General features: G+C 39.6%; 2 protein-coding genes across 5 annotated transcripts in view; both read left to right on the top strand.

Moving 5' to 3' along the window:
* The window catches only part of evi5l (ecotropic viral integration site 5 like), a 43,401-nt gene extending 27,381 nt beyond the window's left edge, over nt 1–16,020 (top strand). For all 4 annotated transcript variants that reach the window (XM_085410224.1, XM_085410225.1, XM_085410223.1 and 1 more), the window contains 7 exons: nt 2,975–3,091; nt 4,490–4,630; nt 4,724–4,900; nt 5,317–5,463; nt 6,079–6,174; nt 6,320–6,415; nt 11,902–16,020. In XM_085410224.1, coding sequence (XP_085266350.1) covers nt 2,975–3,091; nt 4,490–4,630; nt 4,724–4,900; nt 5,317–5,463; nt 6,079–6,174; nt 6,320–6,415; nt 11,902–12,219 — 1,092 coding nt within the window. In that variant the 3' untranslated portion in view covers nt 12,220–16,020. The remainder of the gene's footprint in view (nt 1–2,974; nt 3,092–4,489; nt 4,631–4,723; nt 4,901–5,316; nt 5,464–6,078; nt 6,175–6,319; nt 6,416–11,901) is intronic.
* Nucleotides 16,021–18,547: 2,527 nt separating this feature from the next.
* Nucleotides 18,548–25,746, top strand: LOC146668333 (uncharacterized). Its single transcript, XM_085408655.1, has 6 exons — nt 18,548–18,702; nt 22,225–22,523; nt 22,714–22,952; nt 23,661–23,786; nt 23,898–24,063; nt 24,825–25,746. The coding sequence occupies exons 2-6, from the start codon at nt 22,271–22,273 to the stop codon at nt 25,001–25,003; spliced, it is 963 nt and encodes a 320-aa protein (XP_085264781.1). The 5' UTR covers nt 18,548–18,702; nt 22,225–22,270; the 3' UTR covers nt 25,004–25,746.
* The last annotated feature ends 939 nt before the right edge of the window (nt 25,747–26,685 follow it).

Here is a 26,685-nt window from a genome sequence, read left to right on the forward strand (position 1 = left end):
CATCTAGTCGACTAGTCGCACACATCCCTAATTTGGATGAGAGAGTGGTGCGCAAACTTGTCAGCTAACTCACGCAAGTTAAATAAAATATAAGTAAAATATATGTATAATTACAAATATACAATTGTTCCAGTACTAACACAGTGGGGAGGTTAAGCTCAGTGAATTAGCAGGAAGCGATTAGCTGAAGCTGGATTGGTACCCGTCAGTCAGTCTTTGCGGCGATGTTTTCAGTTTTCAAACTCAAACGTTGCAGCTTGGTATGAACAGACTGTCAGACTGACTCATAGTAATGGCTCGTTTAAGTTATCCCATGGTGGGAGTGATGTACTAATGCTATATTTTATACAAGCTTGTGGAAAACGGATTAAAAAAAAAACAATTGGGGCCGACTGCGCCTCTCAAATATGGTCAGACTGGTCAGACTAGCGTTGATTTGTTTCCGATATGTTCTTTATGCTGCTTTGATAACAAAGTAGTGAGTCACGCATTTGTATTTTCTCACAAACCTTCAAAGAAAATCGGTGATTAACCCGTGAGCTAACCCCGCAAAGGTGCAAAGCTCAGCACCCAAAAATGAAACCGTTCAAGTTCTGTTTTAGCAAGATGTTTACATACAGATGAGGCACAAAGACTTCTACAGTTTTCACACCATGGAGGTGAGGTGAGGTTTATGAGGTGAAATCTAGTTAGTCTAGCTCTGGAGGAGAGCCAAATAATGTGGAACCTATCACTGTCTAAAAAATACTGTTGGACGCCAGTGAAGCCAGTCTGACTGTTACGGGTGCCATTCAACAAGCTTTTAGTAATGGAAATATAGTTACTCCCAAAGGACAGAACAAAAAGAGATGTGAGCCCCAGCTAAAACAAACAAAGAGGAAGAAGACCATGAACCAATCACACAATGGGCCATCGAATACAGGCTTCTCACTCAAACTAGTCCTGGAAAACTAGAAGAACAGAAACCAAACTGAAAACAGTAGTTCCAGGAGCTCCCGACTCAACCTGTACAGAATAAACAAAGCTATGAAAGCAACAGATTGGTAAAGCTTGTGCTGATGGAGATCTGGTGGGATCCAAGACGCCAATGGCCGACCCTCCTGCTCCACTTTCTCCGGGTTTATATTCATGCAGCAAGCCATCAGCAGCCAACACTAACAATAAATCTGCAAAGAAAGAGGGCGCAGGTTAATCAGGGTGACAATAAAAAAACTGGACCAACAGGCTGAGGTCGCACGTAACACTGATGGCGGCTGTAAAGGTTGCACGTGTACATTTTACAGAGCAGCTGTTTGTTGTTTTGAGTTGTTGTACGTGTGATACACAGCCTGATTGAAAGTAATAGTGTGACTATGATTAAATGTTGAAACTTGTTTTGTTAATGTAGCATAGATTATTAAAACGTGGTTTCAGTTAAACACTGAAGGAAAAGCTAATCAAACTGTATTTGGTGCATATTACTGTAAAGTTAAAAGAAGTGATCCTACATTATAGGATGACTGATTTTTGTTTTTAATTCATTCAAGTTCTGTGAGTCACATGATATTGGAATTATTATACAAATTAGAGTTGGGTGTAATTTAACATGTAATTCATGTATGAACTGTTTTTGCCTCCCAAAACAGTATAAATAACATATTTTAATATTATTTATTTATTTATTTTTACATATAATATTGTTCAAGGAAAAATATGAAAACTGACTTTCCAAACATTTTTATATGTACGAGAGACTCTGCTTCTCTACTGTGAATTTCTAGTAAATATGATGTTTAGTATAGTATTTAGTATTTAACGCCACATTGGGTTTAACAGAGAACACCCACGTTTGCTTTTCCACATGAGTAAATGTATGCATGTCAGTTTCTGTATGTTCCGCAACCGCTTTACTGACTTACTCAAAAAAAAAAAAAAGTTTTGTGGTCTTTGCCAGTGCTGTTAACCAAAGCTTTGCTCTTAATATTTATAGGTTCAACTCACACCTACCTGTGGGAAGGTGGTGTGAAGAGCAACAGCACGATGTGAAGGGAGCAGATGGTTCACTAAAATTATAATTTGCTTTGCTTTAAAAGAAAAACTCCAGTCACTGATTTTTCTCTAAATGATGTCATTGTTACGTGTGCGTCTATTCCAGCTCAGATTGCTGGTACCCATCACCCACCAGGGTTCACACACCTCCAGACACTCTCAATCTTCTTTGATAACCAAGACTGAGAAGCCAAAAATGACAAATCACGAATCTTGCAGTCACGCTATGTACTTGCCCGATTTCAAGCGTTTGTAATTTGCCTCATTGGAAAGTATTTTTCCACTCAGCTCTCTCTTTTTTTTTTTTTTTTCTTTGCTGCTTTCATATTCATAGCTTTGCAGTTTCCCCTTGATGTGGTGACATGTTAGTGTACAGTAGCATGCTGACATCACAGACAGCGGGACACAAGTGCACCTTCATGGCAGCTAAATTTAGGTTGTCGGCTGTTTTGAAGGTTTTACACAGACATTTCTAGGCGTAGGTAACATATTTGGATTTTACTCGCTCACTAGTTGCAGTTGAGAATGGATGCTTTTGGTTTATTTTTTAGAAAAGTGTAAGTCTAACGCTGCTGCTGGGAATCACGTCCATTTATTCCCCCACAAATAGCTCGTTGATAGGTCATGTTTCCATCTCTCTGTGGAATTCCTTGTCTCCCGTTTCTTCCTTTTTCAGGAAACTAAATGTAAAAAAAAAGAAAGACAGATACATAACACTACCTTGAGTTTTCACCCCTTGCAAGATTGTGGTAATCTTAGCTGAACTGTTAAACTGGTCTGCAAATGAGAGTGAAATGGAAGCCAAGCTCTGTTCAAAAACCTAATTGTCTCATCAATAAATAAATATCAGTATACAAATACCAGGTAGAAAAGGCTGCTCAACTAAAACTAAAATAAATAAAAGTTGACCTACATTATATCTTTAACACTAGGATGTTTGTTTCAGTACACAGAGCAGTTTGTGAGCAATCTGCAGACCGAGCTGGAGCAGTCGAGGCTCCGCGAGGCCGAACTGCTTGGAGCTCTGAAGGAAATGCAAGACAAGGTGCTCGATCTGGAAAAGGTGAGCTCACAAACATGCCTTTTTTTTTTCTTTTTTCTTTTTTTGAAACTGTGTGAAAGAGAATAGTGTGAACAGCAAGCAGACAGAAGGCGTGTGATTCTGTGAATGTGGTAAAGTCTGTCTGACCGTTAACCAACCTGTCTAACGTTTAATCCAAACACTCAAACAAATGACAGACGCGTTCCATTTCTCAAGCTTTCATTTTCACTTGATGAGGTGTTGGAACACAAACGCTCTGCTGCTTCCCGATGAAGATTTTACTGAAAATTAACTCAAAACTGGACAAACTTTTTGTTTGCTTATACAGCGTCTCAAAGATTGACAAACCTGCTGGTTTGTAGTCAGGAGGTAAACATGCTAATGTTTTTATTAGTGGGTTGTTGCACCACTTTGGTTAGGAGTGAAACAACCTCACAACTGTCTGATGTCTGAACAAAATTTCATATATCAGATAGTTGTATTAATCTATTCCTGTCCCTCTCATACTACATTTAATAAGTCTGTCGACTCCTGGTCGTCAGGATACAGATGCCGCTGATTAGGCATGGTCACATTTAGCAAATGTAATATCTGATCAAAACTGAGGTTTTCATTCAGCAGCGTCACAAAGCAGGTCAGTTGCTACATCGGCCCCCTCGTCACCAATTTCAAATTATCTGCTAAAAAACTTGATTCTGTTTTTGACCAGCATTTGAACGCTTGGCGAGCTAAAGCTGTTTTTCTTATCTAGGAAAAACAACATTTCCTGTAAGTCAATAATTTGAAACTAAACTCCTATGCTTTCCCATGTCTAGATTATTTTATCTCCCATGAATGTGCACCCCTCAGTCTCCTCTGGTCCATCTTCATTTCAGCCAGAAGTTCTCACCACTGCTCACACATCAGCTCTATCATTGCTTTCTTTTAGTCCTGTAAGATTTAGAATTTTAAAATTAGATTACCTACATGCAAAGCCTCATGTGACCAGGCTCGTGTTTAGATATAGCAGATCTGCTGAGACCTTACTCTAGCAGTCAGCTTCTCTTATCATCTGATCAGGGCCCATTTCAGCTGTGGTTCACACCACTGTTTGTATATATTATATATTATATATTAAGATGCATACAATTCTTTAATGTGTGGTTTCTATTCAAGTGTTACAAAAGTAGTTATTGTTAATTATTATTATTATTATTATTATTATTATTAACAATAACGATAATGATGATAATAATAATAACAATAATGCTGTAGGTACTGTGGTACATTCTGTATTAATCACCAAGGTATATTGTGTTTCACTGAAATCTAATAAGGATTCCCTTCCTCATAAAACCTTTCCCATGTACGTCTTCATATATGCATTAGGCTGCGTGTGTGAATTTGCTAACTTATAACCGTGAAATGTTTACTATCTAGAGGAGCAGTTGCCTGCCAGATGAGAACAACTTGGCGACCCTGCAGGAAGAAGTGAAGCAAATGAAGCTGAGGGAGCTGGAGACGCTGCGCTCATTCAGGGAGATGCAGGAGGCTGTCACTGAGCTGAACCAGCGCTGGCAGGTAAAATGGGAACAGATCTCTCATCTGTTTGGTGGAGTGCATGAGTGCGCATAATGTACCAGCGGCCAGTTACACCTGTCTGCTCTTTCGCAGCATCATATGTCCCGTAGCAGCAGCACTGGTGGTGGGGGCGGGCACTGGAAGGAATCGCCGAAGAAGAACGCCATGAATGAGCTGCAGGACAAACTGATGACGGTTAGGCTGAGGGAGGCTCAAGCCCAGGCGGAGCTCCGAGAGGTTAAACTTAAAGCCCTGCAGCTGGAGAGTCAGGTAGGTGCTGTATAACTACATTGTACTGTCACACTGCAGCAGTGGGCTTGTGAGTCCTTCTCTGATGTATGCATGATTGTGAAGCATAAAAGTTGTCATGTTTGTTTATTTTACACATTTATAAGAATGAATATAACTTGCTGAACTAGGGAAATCAGCCCTGTGGTGTTGGGATATTACATTTTGTTTTGCTTTTTCAATTATGAATGTGCATCGTGCCTGACATGCACATAATGAAAATGAAACAAAGTATAACTGAATCAGAAAAGATTTTATTGTTTGTTAATTGTTAGACCATAGTGCCACTTGTGAGATGTTTTTGTTTTCATTTATTGGGTTTTGTTGTTGTTGTTGTTGTTGTTTCATAAATATAAGAGCTCTACTCTCACCATCTACCATTTAACCTCTTGTTTTAGAACCAGATCCACAGCAAACTGATCGGACGCAACGAGCAGGAACGCTCTGCCCTGCAGGACCGACTCCAGATGGTGGCCAATCAGAACAAAGCTCTGCAGGCCCAGCTCAACGAGATGAAGAGGAAGCAGGCCGAATCAGACTGCAAGGTCTGGATAGTGAAAGGTGGAAAGAGAGGCAGAGGAGCAGATTTAACAGAAAAGAGCAGAGTGACGTGGAGAGCAGCATTTTCTTATTATTATCGCCTCTGTCAGTGCGCCCCAGGGTGGCTGTGGCTAAAATGTAGCTTGCCATCACCAGTGTGTGAATGTGTGAATGACTGGATATGTAAAGCGCTTTGGGGTCCTTAGGGACTAGTAAAGCGCTATATAAATACAGGCCATTTACCATTTTACCATTTAAGAATTATTAATAGGAAACTAAAATCTGTAATAGAAAAAGAAACCTTTTGACTGAAGACAAAAAAAAAAGATGCCTGGAACAGAGAAGATAAAAAGATACATGAGAAATGTTGAAAAATGGTCAGAGCATAAATTCTGGGGTTCACATCCTGAAAAAGATCAACAGATGTAATAGAGGAAGTCTAGAATGAAAGATGAATGACACAGCAGGATGTAGAGACAATTTATTGTTCTTTACTATCTCTAATTGAAATCCATTAAAAGGTTGTCATTATAAAGGCTCACTTATTACCCGGAAAATATTGTTTAACTTTTTTTTTTCTTCCTGTCAATGTGCTTCCTTCCTCCCTGTGATGCGTGTAGAGTAAAGAGGAGGTGATGGCAGTGCGACTGAGGGAAGCTGACAGTATGGCTGCGATGGCTGAACTCAGGCAGAAGATCGCTGAACTTGAGATTCAGGTGTGTGTGCTCGTGTACTTCAGTGTCTGTCTGAGTGCATCCTTGAATAAACATTTGGATCTGTGGTCTTAGCCAGTTAAGTGATCAATGTATTAATCAAAGTGAATTCAGCTTTAACCTTGTGTGTCTGAAATTTGATTTTTAGAAGGAGGAAGGGCTGATCCAGGGCCAGCTGAACCACTCTGACTCCAGACAGTACATCAACCAGCTCCGGGACCAGATTGCCGAGCTCAAGAACGAGGTGAGGCAACCTTCTCCACATAGTCACAGACGAGCAGGCTCACATATTCAAGTCAGCCACTTGTCTGAAATGCTGGGTGCAAACAAAAAAACACCCTATTCGTAGGGTTTTATACTAAAACACAGCAAACCTGTAGCTGTTAAAACTACATACCAATGCAGTATTCACCATGGAAACATGAAACAATAGAAACATTTTTCAAAGCTGCCTGATTTTTTTGTTGTTGTTTTTTTCCACTCCAAATGATTAATTAATTGAATATTTGTCAGAATAATGAGTAGTTTAAACCATTTCATGCTTTGCTATACTGGGAAGAAAAAAAGGAAACAAGTTACGGCAGTTAAAAACATGTAGTGATATTTTAATCCCACTGATGTAAATGTCAGTTCATGGAAGCAGATGTTAGAAGTGGTTACCTGATAAAGATCTTAGACTTAGACTTAGAGAAGCAATTGTCCCTGCCCATCAGTCTGGGGTGGGTTACATCCATTTCCAAAAAAGCTGTCAGTCATTCTACTGTGAGAAATATTATTTACAAGTGGAAAGCATTTATGAGAGTGGCCAGTCTTCCCTGGAGTGGACATCCCAACAAATTCACTTCAAGGTCCGACCGTGCAATGTTCAGACAAATTACAAGAAACCTGAGATACATCTCTTACTCTACAGGCCTCAGTGATCATGTTAAATGTCAACAGTCATGACAGTACAGTTAGAAAAAGACTGAACGAGTACGGCTTGTTTGGAAGGACTACCAGGAGAAACCCTCTTCTCTCTAAAAGGAACATGCCAACATGGCTTAGGTTTAAAATGTTGCTTCAGAGCAAACAAGACTCCTGGAACAATGACATTAGGACAGTCAAGACCAAAGTGGTGGTGTTTTGTCATAATGCACAGCACCACGTTAGGTCAAAACCTAATATCAGCACATATCATATGCATATCAGCACAAACACCTCATACAGACTGTCAAACGTGATAATGGTGGAGGGGCAATTTGCGTTTGTTTTGCAGCCACAGGATGTGGGAACTTTGCAATCACTGAGTCACATGTGAACATCCCTGTATACCAAAGTATTCTAGAGTCAAATGCGAGCCCATTTGTCCATGTTTCCACTGAAGTTTCCACCCAAATTTGGTCATCCAATGGGTCGGTGATCCGAAGCGCAGAACATCTAGAAAATCTACAACAAGAAGGCTGAAAAGAAAAGAATCAAAGTGTTTCAATGAGGTCAAAGTCCAGAGCTCAAGCCTTGTGAAATGTTGTGGCATGATCTTATCAGAGATGTGCATAAACAAATGCCCACACACCTCAGTGAATTAAGTAATGAGGAGTGGCCAGAATGTTCCACAAAAACAGATAGTTATACAGAAAATGATTGTTTTCTCTGATTTTTATCAGAAATATTTTTTGCTTTTTTATCATGGACAAAAACAGGACATCCAGTCCAGATAAGTTTTCAAGACACCATTAAATAGAAAGAAGCAGAGACAGACTGGAAACCTGGCCGGTGGACTTTTTAACCATACTGAACACAATCATGGAGAGTGAGAGGATGCCTGAGGAATGGGGAGGAAGTGTACTCAAACTGGTTTTCATGCCAAGGGTGATGTGCAGAACTGTAGTAACTATGGAGATAGAGTTGAAGAGCCACACCATGAAGGTGTTGGACACAGTTGCTGAAGCTAGGTTAAGAAGAGAGGTGATCATCAGGCATCAGCAGTATGGCTTTTGATGTGATGTTTGCTTCAAGTGTTGATGGAGTAGGTCAGAGAAGATCAGAAGGAGCTTCGCTCAGGGTCTGTGGATCTAGAGCAGGGGTGTCGAACTCTTGGTCCGTATATTGACGTGAAGAAATATCATGCAATTTGACCCTTGAAGTTACTTTTTTGTTAGGGAGGATTTGTTTGTTATTGAGTGCGATGTTAAAATAAGTTCTTTAAGGTGAGGGTGACAATAGATCATCGAGTGGCTTTGAGATTCTTGTTTTCAATGGTGATGGACAAGCTAACCAATGGGGTCAGGCAGGATTCTCTGTGGACCACGATATTATGTTGCTTGCTACAATGTTGACAAAGGAATTCCAGATATATTAGACAAAGGATGGTAGATGTGGTGTTGCTAGGCAGCAGGAAAGGCAGGCAGGAAGTCCTCAGAGGAGCTTCATGGATGTAGTTAAGGAGGACATGCCAGGCGGTTGGTGTGATGCTAGCGTGAGATGGAGGCAGATGATCCCCTGTGGGGGGCAGCTGGGGGGAAAGAAGAAGACAAAGACAGAGTATTGCCAATAATTAAAAACATTTCTAAAGGAATAATCCAAGCTGATGTCTCTTCCACATTTTAGGAACAAAAGCAGCTAAATTACAAGCACTCAGATTACTAAAATTACTTATTTATTTTTGTCAGCATACTAAAAAAATCTCTGGATATTTACCAAGAATTCATTAAATGCATCCATTCATTATTTCATTAACACGTCACTTACTGTAGACTCAGTCACTTGGTCAGTTAGGTAGCTTTGAAAGGATATGACACCATCCTGGATTTCAGCTACTAAGCTGTGATTGGTCGATTATTTCTTCAACAGGAAAAAAAAAATTCAGACCGGTTTGAATCTTGGCCGCGGTTCGATGCTGTGTTGAAACCTGCGAAAGCATTTAAGCCATTTTTTCATTAGCTATTGATACGTATAAATGTGTGATCATTTATTAGGGGTATAAATGAACAATTTGTTTCACTTTTACTGGCTTTTCAAAATGGCGTGTGACACACAGATGCACATTGTGTGTGTGTGTGTGTGTGTGTGTGTGTGTGTGTGTGTGTGTGTGTGTGTGTGTGTGTGTGTGTGTGTGTGTGTGTGTGTGTGTGTGTGTGTGTGTGTGTGTGTGTGTGTGTGTGTATAAGATGCTCTGCAGCTTTTGGTAACCACCACAGATGAATCTTGTCATTTATGTACAGTCTCAGAACAGATACCACTTCCACCCCGACACACGCTCAGTTGTTTCAATGTCTTTCTCGTAACAAGAGATCAATTTTCTTCTTAACAGCTGTGTTCTCATTGTTTAGTTCACACTGGACTTTAATTCTGAAAACGGGGGGTCGAAAAGAATACAGAAGCCCTGCTCAATAACTTGTTTTTGGTCTGTTATAGGCTGAGCCCACAGCTCGAGTTCTGCTGATTTTTATGATGTAATTTGACAACATTTAGTGTTATCTTGGGTTCATGAGGATAATCTCCAGCCCTGATTGGAGACAGAAAGTTATCAGTCAGCATACACTTGGGTTTGTTCATTCAGAGAGTGTCTGTGCGTGACTAGGAGGAGGGAGTATGTTTAAACTTCAGAGTGAGGGGGCGTGATGAGACGGCCCTGCCCTTTAGCGCTCCTCTCCTCTTTTCTTCTTGTCACCCCACCACTTTTGATCAAAGCCGTGGTTTTCATAAATGAGACCGAAACTTGCGTGAGTACAGATGAGGAAGCAATGAACCATTTAGAAAAATCTCAGTATAGAGCTGAAAGCGATCATCGTACGATTGAGTCATATTGGCGTTGCTGACACATAATGAGCCATTTTATAAAATGCAGCTGAATTAATTTTACATTTTTACTCGCGCACATTTATTTTGATTCAGGTGGACATTGATTTTTTTGTGAAAGCAAATACTTTTCCATAGCATTTGGAGACTTAATTGTCTGCCAATTTTGATGTTCCTGTTCATATTGAGAGAGACTGGAGAGAATATAACCTATGAAGCCCGGTACCTTCTTATGTTTCTCTGCTGTAGCGTGAAGAGCTCAGACACAGTCAAAATATTTCCACTGGTTAACCACCGGTTTCCCCCTCCCCCCCACCTGCCCGCCCTGCAGCTAGCTTGAGTTTATGATTGGGGGGAAAACAAAAACCTCTGAGATTTGTCATGAGTCACTGTGGTACATACAAGGCTAACATGCAAAAGGCATGCATGTGAAAAGTGGTGGCATCGCTGCTGCTCACAAGAAGAACTCTGCACTCTGCTAGTTGGACATCAGCCGCGGAGTAGAAACATGCAAACGCGTCCTTTTATGCTTGTACGTTTCCACAAAGCTACTTTTCTTGTCAACTTGAATAAAATTCAAATCGTACCACCACCTTCACCCTAATGACAGGTGCACGCTCAGATTTAGCTGTAAAGATCCCACAGTCCTATTTGCACATCTTTTAATGGTAAGAAAAAAATGCATCAGTGGGTTTCACAGGGTTTAGGGTTTTTTTTGTTTTTGTTTTTTTTAACACCCAACAACCTGTTTAAAAAAATTCCAATCACCTGACATTTAGTGGCTTTGCAAAGACGTGTCAAACGTATTTAAAAGCATTAAAAACCACTAGGCCTCATGCTACAGTAGTGTTCAGTAACATACACTCATTTGTCCTGTTACTTGCAAAATTCTTAACCTTTTGTCAACAGGTATTTAGGAGGAGAACGTTTAAGATAATACTGTTTATTGCACGGACGTACTGATGAAATTTCTATAAAAAGAAGTTTGCAGGCAGATGGGAGAGAGGTTTTTTTTTTTTTCCCTCTGAAATGTAAATACTGTAAATTATATCACTTCAGGGAATTATCTGGGAAGGGATCGGCTTTTGGGAGATGGACTTTGCACATAAACCTTATTGTTTCATCCAAACTGAAGGCATTTTGCTTTTTTTCTGGCTATCGAGTAAGCAAAAAGTCTTTTATGCTGGAGTAAATGAAAATTGCCACCATAATTAATAAATGGTGCTAATTTTTCCCTGGCTCTGCTTAAAACGTTTTTCTGGGGTATTGAGAAAAAATTTCCTTTTTTAGATTTTCCTTCCTCAAAAACATTTTGACCCTTCTTGTTGACGTAATAAAGTATGAAGGACCCAATTCAAGTAATCAGGTTTTAAGAAACAGCTGTGAGTTTGTTAACCCGGCGCTTAAGGAAACTGAGATAACTGAGTTCTCAGAATTAACTAATGGTAACACACTCTGTTTCTAGGTCAGAAAATCCCAGAACGTTGATTAAATTTGAAGTTAAAGTTTGTTAAATGCGCTTCCTGGAATAAAACCCAGAGGTGCTATAGTTAATGTGCCGTGCCGCTGCCACTAAATGTGTCACGTCTAACCCCAAAAAGAAAACGTGTAAACTAACGGAAGGAAGCTTGAATTCAGGAACTAAAAACAATCTGGATCAGTAATCAGGGTCCACCAAACTGGTCATAAACGTGTTTTTCTACTGTTAAAAATAATCAGCACCAAATACAAATGCTTTTTCCTGTTTTAATAATGCTGCTCTATATACATCTATGTGAGCCAGTTCAGCATGAACATACGGTCTATATTTCAGTGCAATCAGCATTTTCACAAGATGTTCTAACAACCTGTACTGGCTGGTGATTTTATCCAGATTAGCTGAGGGTGGGGGGGAAATACATCTGAACCACAGCCAGCCTACCTTTGACTAAAAACCTCCTTCTTTGTTCTCAGATCAGGCAGCTGCGAGGACAGAAAGTGACTCCCAGCTCCAGGGTCACCAGTGGAGGGGGAAGTACCAACTACCAGGATCTCTGCCTGGCCAGCCCCGCCTCCGCTGAGGGGGACTTCCTCAGCTCAGATGAGGACCTCCTTCCCAGCCCACTGCCGGCCACCGCCCTTTACCCCAGTCTTTCTGGCCAATGTCACCCGTCTCCACGCCTCGACAGCGAGGGCAGCACGGACAGCGAGGCAGAAGAGCGGGTGCAGACGCATCCGGACCCACAGCAGCTTTATGGCAGCATTGTGTGCGCCGAGGCACTGGATAACTGAGACCTCGGGAGGGTGCTGAGATCCCCTATGATCTGAAGAGACGCTGGAACTGGGATTGTAGTATCCAGTCAAGTCCTCCTCCTCGGCCTCTCCAGTCTTTATCTTTTACTTGATGCAGACATAGTGGCATTGATTGGACCTGTGCTGATCATCACTACCTGTTGTCTCTGCTCCTCGTTACTGTCTCCAACACCTGTTTCCCACACTGTCGCTCCCTGGCAAAGAGCTTACGTACAGCCTCCCTCCTCATCCCCACGTGTAACTGTGCCACAGACTGTCAAAATACACGTCTATCAAAAACATGAACAAATCACATACGAACAAAATGTACCGCTCGCTGCTCAAAATCTACCACTGGACCTGAATCTGTGACTGTGGCCACGAGTGAAAGACGAGTACACACAGAAGGAAAATCCTTCCTCCCTCTAAGCTGAGTAAGACATATGACGCACTGTATACTCTGGCCACCCCTATACGACTCTTCTCCCTGATTAGTTCAGAGTTAAATACATCCTTATCCTCCCCTTTCGCCCTCATCCATCTTCACTGCCTTTAAAAGAAACTTCTAGCCGCCACCTGTTCATCTCTGTGTTTTAAAAAGAAAAAAAAAAAAAGGAAAGACAAAAAGGAAAAAGAAATTTAAGTGGTGATGATTATACGAAGAAGTGGTCCGGAGCAGGAATACGCACACATCTGTATCAAACTCTACAGGCATATCACGTAAAGGCATTCCTAAATGAACCCTTAGCATACTGAGTACTTGTGCTGCCTGTGTGTGGCCTGCAGAAGGCAAGTGAGTTACACGCACAACCGTTCACGTTCACAGCAACCCACAAAAAGGCAGAAACTCAGTGTTGCCAAATCTTTTTGTTTGGTTTTTTTATGTGTTGTAATTTATTTTGATATTGTTTTTTTTTTATATATCTATATGAAACTTGTAGGAGTGTAGACATACTGAAAGAGGCCAAACTTTCTACAACGTCCTTTGTGCCAACTAGAGTCATCTGTCACGGGCTCACTGTGACACACGCCGAGTGCTTCAGAGACAGAAAATGTGCTGCTATGATTTGACTTATTTCCTCCATTATTGTATTTTTTTGTTCTGTTATTTTATTTTATTTTTGTCAGTCTTGTGAGGTTACCATCCAACCTCAAGATTAACTCTATATCAATGTAGATTACTACTTGGAGTAATGTCTAAAAAACTGAATGGTTTAACTTTCTCCCAGAAGCTTTTCAGCTTTTAGCACCAGACTCTGTTGGGAGTACTTCAACATATTGGCAAATGCCTTTATTCCCTGTCAGACTGAGACCGAGATGAGACCACTCTGATATCTGTGTAAAGCTACAACTTGGATGGAGTTGGCTGATTTCATGCACAGCTTTGTTTTTACACTTTTTTGTATGGATTCAAGTAAGACTGCGTAGAGTTTGACGGACACGTTATATTTGCTATTATGGACTAGTTATCAGCAACTCGGCATACTAAACCAAGTAGCTAAGGCTGTAGCTGCTAATAAACTTTTGAGAGTGCTGAAAGTCAGACTTCTTTATATTTGGACAGCCCTGAGCTTATGCTGTGCTAACCAGTTTCCATTACTTAGCCTTCATATTCAAGACAGAAATGAGAGTGATCAAATGATTCCAGGAAACAAAGTAGATAAACCCAAGTAATCTGGCTCTTATCGCTTTCTGACAGCTAAAAGTGTGGGCCAATGACTGCAGAGGGTTGTTTCCTCGGCAAAGGTCAGTGTCTTCACGACAGGAAAGAGCATGGGTAGAAAAACGTTTAACATATCAAACAACATATTCTATTTAAAAAAATGGCTGTAAAATGAATGGAAACATATGAAATATACTGTGTGACAGGAACATATAGATGATATTTAAAGCTGTACTGGAGTGTGTATAGTTTATCAAACAGGGTGTTATATCTACAGAGCAGTGATCTTTGCTTTTTGCACTACAGAGAAAGACACGCCCAGCTTTGTGGCGCTGAGCCGTGAGAGCTGGTGTGGATTCGTGGAGTCGTGGTGGGATCATTTTTCAACATGTGCATTTCTTCAGAGGGACCTTAAAGATAGTCTTTGTCTTGTGTTTCTTCACTCTATGGACCAACTGTCTCTAAATCCTTTAGAGGCTTTCTGCTTCATAACAAAGCATATTTTATGTAATGCAAATCTAAAAAGAGCAGAGCGTTATTGCCATCCTCTCAGAAATTAAGTAATTGGATCTTCCAGTAATGGCCTTCAAAGAACTAAAGAGGATGTCAGTTTGCCCACCATACTGTTGCAAGTAACAGCTTTTTAGTGGTCACTGATGGTTGTGGCAACTGAAATCTCTACCCTGGAATCACTGCTAAGATATTGTCAAACCAAAATGACCGTTGTACAAGCGTTTCAGTTTTACAAATTTGCATCTGCTCTGTTTAGTATGAGAGTTGGACCCTTGTGTGTGTGGCCTGCAGAAGGCAAGTGAGTTACATGACATGATATTTTGCATCATGTCAGACTAAATTTCATGCAGAAGGTCATAATCATCACGATTTCTGGATATATCGGGCCCCCTCTATAATATGATTTCAGTGCATTTATGTAATGCAATTAGCCCTTTTTTCATTATGGAAGACATAAAAGGCCGTGCTGTAAATGGGAAAAGAAACTCGATCTATTAGAGGCTTAAAATGCGAGCAACCATGAATAATTAGATTTATCAAGAATCACACAGAGGCTATAATTTTCTCAAATAAATGCACGGAATACCCTCATTTTTATGACTGCTTTTCATGGTTTGAGGTTTAAACTGCACTCTTTTAATACATTATCTTACTGCACATTCAGGAGCAGTGTAATAATATAATTAGCTCCTAAAAATATTGGCTGAAAATTATCATCAATTTCCCTTTTTATTGACGATTTTCTGGACATTTTGTGTCAAGTTTGCACCATATTTTGAGGAAAATCTGTCTATTTACTTTCTTCTTCATTAATGCATTAAACATACTTCAAACTAAACTTAAACCTAACCCACCACTATTAAAACCTTTAGGATTTGAGTACAGTTTGTATTCCAGTCCAAAAGAACCCCAAGAAGAAAACACATCAACTAATTGAAGAAAGCTTGAATTCAGGAACTTTCCATAATTAACCAAAAATATGGATCAGTAAATTAGGGTCCCTCAACACATCTGTAAACAGCTGTTCAGTAACGGTGCTTCTGTTCTCACTTCTGTCTGAATTCAGCTCTTACCTACTGTGATGAAGCATTTTGATATGTTTGTAAATCAGTTTTGAATACGGTTCTAGCCTTCATCCTTCATGTTGGTTTTTTAGAATTCCCATCCGTACTTTGGCTCGTCCCGCTAACAGCATTACACATGATGATGGTGATTAAATGTCATGATGTGCCATAAAAGTAGAGAGATTTACACACTTTGTTGCTTTACGTCACACTGTGTTACTCCAGATTCATCATCTTAAAACTGGAACATCCGCCACGTTTTCCCTGATTCGAAGCAGAAAAAGAAATAAGAGGAGAAGATTTTTCTCTTGTCAGATGGTGTCAGTCTGGCCTAGAGTTTCTCAGATTTATGTACTGTATGTGGCGACTGTTTGAGATCCACAGCCGCATCATTCATCATCCATCCTCTCTCTTTCTCTCTCTCTCGCAGTTCAGCTGATGTTGTCAAATATATTAAATGACAGTAAAAATTATATAAAATTCCAGTATGATGGGGAAAAATGCATTTCAGTGTTCTGTATCCTACAAATGATACAAAATAAACTTTGACATTGCACCTTTGCAACCGCCTGATTTCTCTTTTAAACTTGTCTTAGTCGCTAACGAGAGATGCATTGTCACCGTGCTGCATAGTGTTGCATAACAAATTGATTGTTGCGTGAGGTTAAAACACGTACATGTACTCTCTTTTCTACTAAAGACATGTTTAGTTTAAAGACTAAAAACATGGCAGACTGAGTGAGAGGGAGGCAGGTGGAAAGGTGAACATGCAGAGCAGGACGAGTTTAAATACCTTGTGAAAGTCATACTATGGAAAATAAACAGGAAATGATAATCTGATAAAATCACACTCTGTAACAGTCTTCACTGGTCAAATTAGCATAACAGAATAGTTTTGACTCATTCTGGCCTACATCAGTATTACTAAGTCTGAAACTTCTCGATCTGTTCGTGCAAAAATCGAGTGAAATCTTTATTTATAATAACAAGACTGTAAACACAGATGAGCTTTTACATATGGATTAAAATTCAGGGTTGCATGCTGACGTACGAGTTTAACAGCCTACTCGGTAGCTATGAACTATGAATCACCAGGTTGTTGTTAGTAAGACTTGAGAAAGGATTTCACACGCAAACGTAGTAAGGTTATTACAAAACGGTGATGCAGCCCAGTTCAGGGGAGCATGGTTTGGTCATAAACTGAGCATTTATGAGTAATGTGTGGTATGAGGTTTTGAGATAATGTAGAACAACATGTCAAATTTTGCCAAAGTATTTACAGGGATTAATGTGTGTCTGATTTGCCTTTTTTCCATCCTGCCTCAGAGGGATGCTGAAAACTAGGTAATTCATTTATTATTTATAGGCTGGACTACCAACATAGCAAAATGTGTATGGCCTGAATGTGGCCCACACAATGTGCTTACACATGGCCCACATACCGCAAAGAATGACGGCCCTTTGGTGGCCCAGATCTGGTTTGCCAGAGGTGGCCCACACATGGGCCAGCACAAGGCCAGTTGCAGACACACTGGTGGTCCTGTGCAGGCCCATATGTGGATCACCTCTGGCAAACCTGATCTGGGCCACCAAAGGGCCGTCATTCTTTGCCGGTGGGCCATGGGTAAGTTGTGTGCATCCATGGGCCGGTTGCAGACACACTGCTGGCCCAGAACAGTTTCAGCTCTGGCCCCAGATGTCAGCCTAATGAGTACCTTAATTAAGCCATGTAAAAACAACAAGTGCATAACAGTGCAAAAGTAACATGACGAAACTCTGTTCAGACAGTGAATGGACTGATTCTTATATAACATTTTTCAACTCTCCCAGATTACTCAAAGTGCTCTATACAACATGCCACATTCACCCAACCAGACACTTTCTCTTAACCAAGTGCTTCCTAACTACATTCATACACATTTACACTCACAACATGCAGACTGGAGGAACCAGGGATCGAACCACTAACCTTCAGATCAATAGGTGACCTGCTCTACCAACGTGGGAAAAAAACTTGCAGCAAAGATGAGCCATTAGTTATTATAAATCTCTGCCTCTCTTCAACAGCGTGCCTTTTGTCCTGTCTCCCTCCCATCACCCCCACGGTCGCAGCAGATGACCGCCCCCTCCCTTTATATTGGAGGTTACTTCCAGTATAAAAGGAGTTTGTCCTTCTCACTGTTGCCAAGTGCTTGTGTTTCTCTGTATTATTGCAGGGTCTTAAAATATTAAGCGCACTGAGGAAACTGTTATTGTGATTTTGTGCTAATTAAATAAAATAGACTTAGTATCCAAAGGAAATGCGCCAACTGTGTTTAAAAATATTTGGTCAAAACTGCTTCCTGTTATACGACATGGAAACAGTTAAATATGTAGAGCACGCATCCATTTATCCAGGTCACAGGGGCACAGCGGCCTGTTCCAGCTGTGATGGGCCGAGAGGTGGGGTGCACCCTGGATATTCACACCTGCGGCCACTGTCAAAGGAAACCAGAGTACCCACACAGGCACAAGGAGAACATGCTGGTTTCACACGTTAAAGTCTCGGTCACTAATTTCAAATCCAGGTCCTCCGTGCTGTGAGGCGACAGTTCTAACCAGGAGAGTCGCTCCGAGGTCTGCTTTAGTGAAACGTAGGCGGTAATATTTCATTTGTTTATGAAAGTATTTCTCAAAACCTTCCACAGAAATGTATTCACACTTGTCCCTCTTGTGTTTATTTGTCACTGATGTTTTAGCTTAATGATTTCATTAAATTCTATGGAAAGGAATCTGCCGTTGCATCAGCCGAGCTTCTTTATAAGTTTCACCTCACTGGTGTGTTTGGTAACAACACTGTGTCAACACAAGAGTGTCAAAACTTTCCTAAGAACTTTCATCACAGTCCATCCACTTCCTCTCTGATTTATGCCGGTGTGTTTTTGTGCGACGTGTCATGTATCTGCACATTTTTTTTAAAGTAAAACTGGACTGATTTTGCGCTGCTGCTGCTGCTGCTGCTGCTGCGAGTGTTTGTGTGTGTTTTGTCTGAGGAAGCTGTGTGGTTGGAGTGTCAAATCTAAAATACTTCCTCATCCTCTTGTGCTCGCATTAGAGCGACCTTCAGATGTCAGCAGCGTCTCACAGTCCACCTCGGCGGCAGACTGATCGCACATGTGACCGTTTTAACTCCATTTCAGGGGTTCCCGTATTATTTTATGCAAAGTGCGTATGAAGCTCAGAAGTGCTGGGAGGAGAACTTTGGTGAGTATTTACACTTTTATTTCTTTTCTCTTTTTTTGTAGACTTTTTTTTTCTCATTCCAACTCAGGTTAAGTTAGATTTTAAAATAATATATAGAAAAGAAATGAGGTGGATTACTGCAAGCGTTACCTGACTGATTCAGATTATGACTTACTTTAAGAGGCCATGTTTTGTTTTATGCAGCAGACTCAAAAAATGTGGAAAAGTTTCATCTAGAAGTACCTTCTTGTCATTTTATCATCCTTAAAAGAAAGGATCTTAGTCAGGGCAGAGTTAAGCTGGTGGCATGCAAAGCTTTTTGTATGTCAGGCCAGATTTTCTGGTGCAAAGATGTAGAAATAAACCGCTTTCTTCCTTCATCTAGCTGCCCATTCATACCGAAAGTGGCTGCAGCATGTCGACATGTATGTCAGATCTAAATTTTGTCAGACACTTCACAAAACACATTAACATGGGCAGCGGTCCACACCTGTCTGAACACGTCATTTCTTTGTCTAAAAATGCACTGCAGCAGTTGTTTTACTGCAATATGTAGCGGTGTTTTTGTTAATCTCTCATCTAATAAAGAAAATTTGAGGTGAATGACTAAACTTTTAAGTCAGTGCACATATATGTCAACATCAGGCCTCTGAAAGCTTTGTAAGCTCACTTGATGTTAAATCAAAGGCAAAGAGTTAGTTCTCCTTCATCCATAAATCTACCCTGAGCAAAACAAATCATCAGCAAGTCAGCAGCGCAGACCTGATCTTATCTGATTTCCAGAAATTTAAATCAGTTTACTTTGTCTGTAATAACTACATAAGGAAATAACTTTCAGTAGCTAAATATCAATAAAGCGGTGAAATTACATTTACTAAACAGATTTCTGTTACCTGTACTTGAGGATTTGCACCTAGTTTATTTCTATGCATTACTAAAGTTCAGACTGAAATAATTTACTACCCCATTGTTTTTGTCTGATGCTGTTTTTTTAAAGAGTAAGATTGTATATATGAAAAAAACATGAAAAACACCAAAGCGCTGCAGACGTTTTCGCAGAGTTGTCACGTTTCTCTATTCGAGGCGCAAACACGTTAAATTCATTCCATATTTTGCACAGAAAACATAATTGAAGGCTCAAAATTTATTGCAAACTTGTGTGCCAGAAGTTTATTTTTGTTTTTTCCTGTATAATGATCTACACATATTTATCATGCAACATTTAGGAGGGGCCCTCCTGCCCCAGATTGGGAACCCAGTTAGGAAACTACCTAAATGCAGAATATGCTGTTAAAATAAAAATAGCCTTACTTCGGTTGCAATAAAATAACATTTATGAATCTCCGCAGCACTTTTATTTAAAATAAGTCAGGACATGGGGCCGTTTTTCTATAGAACAAGTTATTTTTAAGTACGTTTTTGCATTTTACTACTTTTAATACAGGATATTTACTTTTTTTTTTATTGTTCTTCTTATTGCTACCTTTACCCAAGTAACAGATCTGAGGGCTTCTTTCATCACTGTAAACAAGCTTACAAACTTGGGCTTGAGTATCTGGGAAGCTTCTTTCATTTTAAGAATTCACCTACAGCTCCTGGTACTACAGACAGGTGACAGGTTCGAAGAAAAACCAGAACAAAGACTCTCAGTGAGGTGTTTGGCCACCAGATAAGAGCCTGTGCATCCTGGTATTTGTTCTGTAAATCACTTGTACTCTTCTGGAGATATTTATCATCCATCCTTTTACTCATTTACCCATTATATAATAGATATTTGGTATTCTTCATATGTTGATGGTGGTGGTGCTGTCTCAGATGTCGATCCAAGCTCTGCAAGGGCTCTTCAGCTGCTTTGATATCCAGTGAGCACATAGCGTGTGACATTTTTATGCTCATCATGCTTTGAATCAGCGGCGTCTCTCTGGATGGAGGGTTCGTCGTACTAGAACAGACCACATTAGGATAAAGACGATCGCTCCAAATGCTTTGCATTGATTTGCACCTTGAACAGAGCCTTCAGCCGTCCGCTCACTGCTGCTTTATTTAACTTGTCACCCATGTGCAAGTCCTATCAGTTAAACCATATTTTTGCTTCATTTGAAAAAAACGATTTTAAAGCTGCAGCGTTTTTTGTTTGTTTGTTTTTTATTCGTGGTGTGATACCTCAGTTTCTGCACAGCATGCACATTTGTGCACTGAGTCATGATTTGTGGTGCTGTTAAGTGACATTTTCACAGCTCTGATATGACTCCGAATGTCTGAAACCACATTTGGAGAAAAGATGATGATGTCAATAAAAAATAATACTATTTCTAGCCTTCAGTGTTAACTAATGAAACAAAACAAAAGGTGTGAGGAGTTTAACTTGTTTTTCTTCAGGAAGCAGAGGTCCTCGCTGTCATCTGTGATGGAAAAACTTTGTCCTGTGTGCACAAGAGTAAACCTTAAACAAGCTGGCAAAACTAAGAAGTTCAATAAAGTAGTTAAATAAATTAAAGGGCACCAAAGGTTGCCATTCTAAATGAAGTTGGAGACAAATTAAAGTTAAAAGTTTAGGCACACTTGATAATAGTGGAAGTTTTTTGTTTTGTTTTGGGGTTTTTTAGCATTTTATAGCAAAATAATCACAGCAACAAAACAATATCAGCTGAGTTTTTCAGTGGCTGACAGCGAGCTGAGCTTTCTTCGCTAAACTGAAGGAGGAAATTGTGTTTCTCCCAGACGTGTGCACTCTGGTCCTGGCTCACGTTTCTGCTAAATAACAGTTTCAGATAAATCGTCAGCAGCCCAGTGAGAGGAAAGCTAAACCACAGATGCACCCTTATAGGCACACAGAGTGCAACTCAAGATTCCAGATTGGTATTTACAGATAAACACAGGCTAAAAATCAGGATGACTTCACTTTAAAATGTCTCACTTCCAAACATCACCAATGAGGTCACAGGAATTTTATTTGTTCTGATGAAATTTTAAGAAATTTGAATTTATAAAGAACTCGCTGCGCGCTGGCTTCATGCTCAGTCTGTGTTAGTTTCATTTTGTGCATTTGTGCCTCGTAGTTGTTCCTAAAGCTTGTCTCAGTTTATCCACATCCACACCCTCAGGTGTATCTGTGCAATAAGTATTGCACCCCAAATATGCATTTAATGTAACTTTAATGTTTAAAATTATTTACATTTACAGAACATAAAAGGGTGAGAAGCAGCCTCATCAATAATTGTTACATTAATCAATAAATACACATTTTGGGTTGTTTTTTCTGATTTACTTATCAGAAAAACAGTATCTGCTGAACAGTCTAACTCTGTATATGTATTTGACTTTCAAGCAGGAAACTATATAGAAAGTACAGTTCTACTGCCCTCTTTTGGGTATTATAGACACAATGTGTGACCTGTTGGTCATTCACCTTGTTTTATGTCTTTAGTGTAAAATTTTACTGTGTGCATAAAAAACTTACTTTAGTTGCTTTATTTCTTACATCTTTTACAACAGGCTGTTTACATATATTGCATTTGAATTAACTTTATTTTCATTTTCTAGGTACCTTAAAAACAGGATTACAGCAGGAGCAAAAGACCCCGGAGCAATGCCTCGTTCTTTCCTGGTGAAGCGCGGTGGGCTGCACCACCTTCGTCACGTGGCAAGAAGCCCCAGCCCTGGAGCCACTGCAGTAATGTTCAGTGAACTGGAAAAAAGGGCGGGAGCCTGGGACGCATCCCTGGAGTACACCAAACCGAAGACAAACGGTGATAATGCAATCGCCGCTGTGTTATTACAGCAGGACTTAAAGTTCTGTAATGAAAATGGGAGCCGTCACCCATTCAGTCCTCAATCATATGGTGGGTGACAACGTCTTTTGTTTGTTTTAGCTCTCCTAAGACTAAACTTTACACTTTTAAATGTGATCAGCAGCAGCTCTGTTTGGTCCGATAAAAGAACAAGGACCCAACTTTTTTTCCCGTGTTAATTAAAGAAAAAAAACATATTTTTCATATTTTTCAAAAACTGTCTGTCTGCTTTTCTTTTCAGACCACAGTTCTGCTGAGGCCTGCAGTCCTGTCAACGCAAATATTTTTAGCCAAGTGGAGAAAGTTGTTTCTCAGCCTCCCAAACCAGAAGTATTGTCAAGTCTTCAGGTGAGGTCTGGATATCCAGACAAACTGTCCGAACTGAGAGAGTTGGAGCACCATCAGATCCTGAGAGAGACCAGGAGCAGCAGCTGCTCTAAGATCTGCGCTCCGAGGCAGGAGTGCCTACTATGTGGAAAGGTTACAACAATTTTTTTTATGAAGTTCCTGTTTTTATTTCATTTTGACTTTTTATTTTTAGATTTATTTTCTATGATTTTTACAGAAGTACTATTTCATTGGATTTTATTGCATTTTAGTTTTTTATTATGTACTGGGTATTAGTATATTATTATTATTATTGCTGTTGTTGTTATATTATTATATTTTATTATTATTGTGTAATAATAATATTATTATATATCTATAAAGATATCTTTACTTAAGACAGATTAACAAACATCCACCAGAAGACAAAGACTAAAAAGACATATATCATCAATCAATCAGCATCAGCATAGGGCCGCAAGACATTGATTGTGTTTATTGGAGTCATTTTTACAACAAATAAAATATTAAAATGCACAATACAGTTATTTATTTATTACGTTTCATTTTAGAAATGCCTTTTTTCAGTTATTCTGAAGGTGATGCAATTTTTTTGATGGGTAACCTTCCATATATTCATAAAAATCCTCCGAATGTCCTCCAAGAGACCCATGAACCATGAACTAGGCTCAACAATTTCAGTCATGTAAAAGTTTATAGACTGAAGAAACACAATATTAACTAATGAATACATCAGTGCTCCTTAGCTTCCTTTGATTGTTTGAAAAGTCTAACCTCTAATGAGCCATAACTTAAAAATTCCTCATTGATATGTTAAATTGTTGCAACTTGTCTTTGCAGATATTTTCATGTCTGTCAAGTCTGAAAACTCACATATGTAAGAGTCACAGAGGCAGAGCCCGTATGTCAGTGGCACACATCAAGTCCGGCAGGGCTGGTAATGAGCAGGCACCTTGCAGGGGGAAGGTCAGCATCACTTTGCCTTTAAATGCATTATTCTGTTACATCTTTGGATGTAAAATCAACCATTTATTGGGATAGAGCTTTGTCAGATCCATGACTGTCTGCTGTTTTCAGGAGCGGACATTCAGCTGTACGGTGTGTGCAAAAGTGTTCAAGCGCTCCTCCACCCTCTCCACTCACCTGCTCATTCATTCAGACACCCGGCCCTATCCCTGCCAGTACTGCGGCAAACGCTTCCACCAGAAGTCTGACATGAAGAAACACACCTTCATCCACACCGGTGAGTTGGTGCACTCCTGCTCTCAGTAAACCAGTCTGGTGTTTTCTGCTAAAATGAGCACTACTAACATACGTGTGTATATTAGTATCCTTTAAGTTAGTCAGTTTGCCTAATATGAAATCTGGCTCATTAAAATTGGCATAAAAGTCAGACTGTAAAAAGGCTCAGACTACTTCCTGATGATGTTTCCAGCACACGTAAAAGTACAACGTTTTACGTTATTAATGACCTTCAGATCCACTACACAGAGTTAGTACATATGTAATTCCTTTATATGTCTTTTTATTCTCAGGCTCTACTAGAGTAGCGTTGACTTTTTTTAATAATAAAGCTTATATTACATATATATATTCCTGGACTTTGTTGCCACCCTTTCGTTTATCCACTGTCTGAAACAAGCAGTTTTAGCACCATTTTAGCCAGCTTTCTTGTGATTGGCTGCCCCTCAGATGGTGGGTGGGGCTTTCTGTGTTCAAAAGTGTTCATCTTAGATGACGATATCCTCTCTGTTTGATGTCATACACATCGAAGACCAAAAAAAATCTGAGCTCTTTGCCCACAGGGATTATTATAGAGCACACTAAGCTCATTATTATCCACCTTTGTAAAAGCAACAAATATGAAAGAAAGGAAAACATAACAGTTCCCTTTGATAAATCTTTTAACCTTAGATTCTAAACCTGATTGGTTAGTTTTTGTGTCATATCTGGATTCTGAAAGCAAACAATAACAGCGTTCAATTCTCTCTGTTTGTCTGCCAGGGGAGAAGCCCCACGTGTGTCAGATATGTGGCAAAGCATTCAGCCAGAGCTCCAACCTCATCACCCACAGCCGAAAGCACAGGGATGACAGGCCCTACCGCTGCCCACAATGCCTTTACAGCTTCCAGCATAAAGTGGACCTGCGGCAGCACCAGGAGCAACACTGCGCCTACCGCTGATTCTGCCCCACTCGAGACTTTAACCTTCTCAACGAAGAGGAACAGGAACTGGGATCTAAATCTTTGACTGTGTTGCTCCCAAGACAGCGTTTAATATTTCATGCAAAGCTGTGTACAGTGTTGGAGGTGTATTATATACCACAGGCATTGTGGTAGGGTGTGTTGAGTCTCAGCAGTGTAGTGAAATGACTTTATTTATGTGAAGGAAAGTACAAAAAACAGTACTGGTTACAACAATACTTTAATAATTTAAATTGTAAATGCAAAATACATCCTCAGTCAGTGCATTTGATTTAACTGATGCTTATTTTTCAGGTGTACTTAGTGATATCGAGCTATTTGTTTTTTGTTTTGTTTCTTTCCACATACTGAGGAATATAGTTGTACAGGAAAAATCACAGCACTGTTAATGCTTCCATCCATCTTCTTTATAGCTTATCCAAAGTCAGAGTCACTATTGTTATATTAGTGATCATTATTATTATTTCAGTTAAGCTGTGTTTAGACTTTAATTCTTGTGGACATGTGGTGTGTTTTCCAGTGTTTTTGTATTAATGGGACACCAAGTATGAGACTCCCACTGATTAATCATTCCTGGTTAGATATTCAGAGTTATTGTTCAAATATTAATAAAAGCAGTGCTGTGTGCAACAAAAGCTGAGCTCTTAATATAGTATAATGTTGTGTATATGTACTCTTAACTTTGTAATAATTAAAAAAAATTGAAGAAGAAAGAAATATTGATAGGGGATTCTTTTGAGTTTATTCGTTTTAAGATTTGCTAAAGTAAGGTGTATCGTCCAAAGACAGGGTCTGATAAACACATCCTACTACATGGAAAAGAGGATAAAGTCTGAATAAGTTAAAGTAGTACAAAGAATTTTACTGATCTCAGTTTGTCCGTCAAGCAGTAATGTTTGATACTACGAGCGTGGTTGGAGCTTTAACTTATCTAAACTAAGGCTTTTAAAGTGCACTTAACTTAGAGGTGAGTAGTATAGCAACAGTTGTAATTTTCTTTGTTGTACTTGATCAAGGTTTTAACAGTTAACTAAAACCAAACTAAAACTAGATGTGCAAAAAAACATTTCGATTAACTTAAAAATAAAAACTAGGCTTTACTTCAATACCTTTGGAAACCTATAATTAAATACAACTAAAATAAAAAAACATAGAGAGGAAATATCCTTAGTTGTAATATTTGTTAGTTTGGTATAATTTTATTAAAACTTGTGTGTCTATTGAGACTGTGGAGACTAACACTGAGCTAATAAAAACTAAAGATAAACACATTGAAACAATAAAAACTAAACTGAAACCAGAAAAAACCCGACCAGGAAACGAACTGAAACGAAACTGAACCAAAAGCAAAAAAATTCTAAATTAAATGAAGATAAAAACCTAAAAGATACAAAACTATGATAACTCTGCACTGGATTCAGGGTAGCATGACTTATCCACCTTAAACATGGCACACTCGATATACAAAGGTCAGCAGTGCTTCCCCCTCTCCTATGTGGCATTGCATAACTGCAAAGGTTACACATTTGTTTTAACTGAAGCCAAGTTATCAAGTTTTTCCTCTTGTACAATTGATCCCACATGAGTCAGAGTGAATCAACATTTCAGCCTGTTTGGGGACGTAAACTCTGGCATCTGTTCAAATGGTAAAATAATTCATT

The sequence above is a fragment of the Rhamphochromis longiceps genome, linkage group LG6 (assembly GCF_057381845.1).
Source record: "Rhamphochromis longiceps isolate RC_006_pf linkage group LG6, R_longiceps_female_GT1.1, whole genome shotgun sequence".
In the NCBI taxonomy this organism is placed as follows: Eukaryota; Metazoa; Chordata; class Actinopteri; order Cichliformes; family Cichlidae; genus Rhamphochromis; species Rhamphochromis longiceps.

Excerpts from the sequence above, each read along its gene's own strand:
- LOC146668333 (XM_085408655.1), top strand. The coding sequence starts at position 22,271 with ATGCCTCGTTCTTTCCTGGTGAAGCGCGGTGGGCTGCACCACCTTCGT. Across the intron at positions 22,524-22,713 it reads ATTCAGTCCTCAATCATATG|ACCACAGTTCTGCTGAGGCC; the intron begins GTGGGTGACAAC and ends TTTTCTTTTCAG. Across the intron at positions 22,953-23,660 it reads AGTGCCTACTATGTGGAAAG|ATATTTTCATGTCTGTCAAG; the intron begins GTTACAACAATT and ends TTGTCTTTGCAG.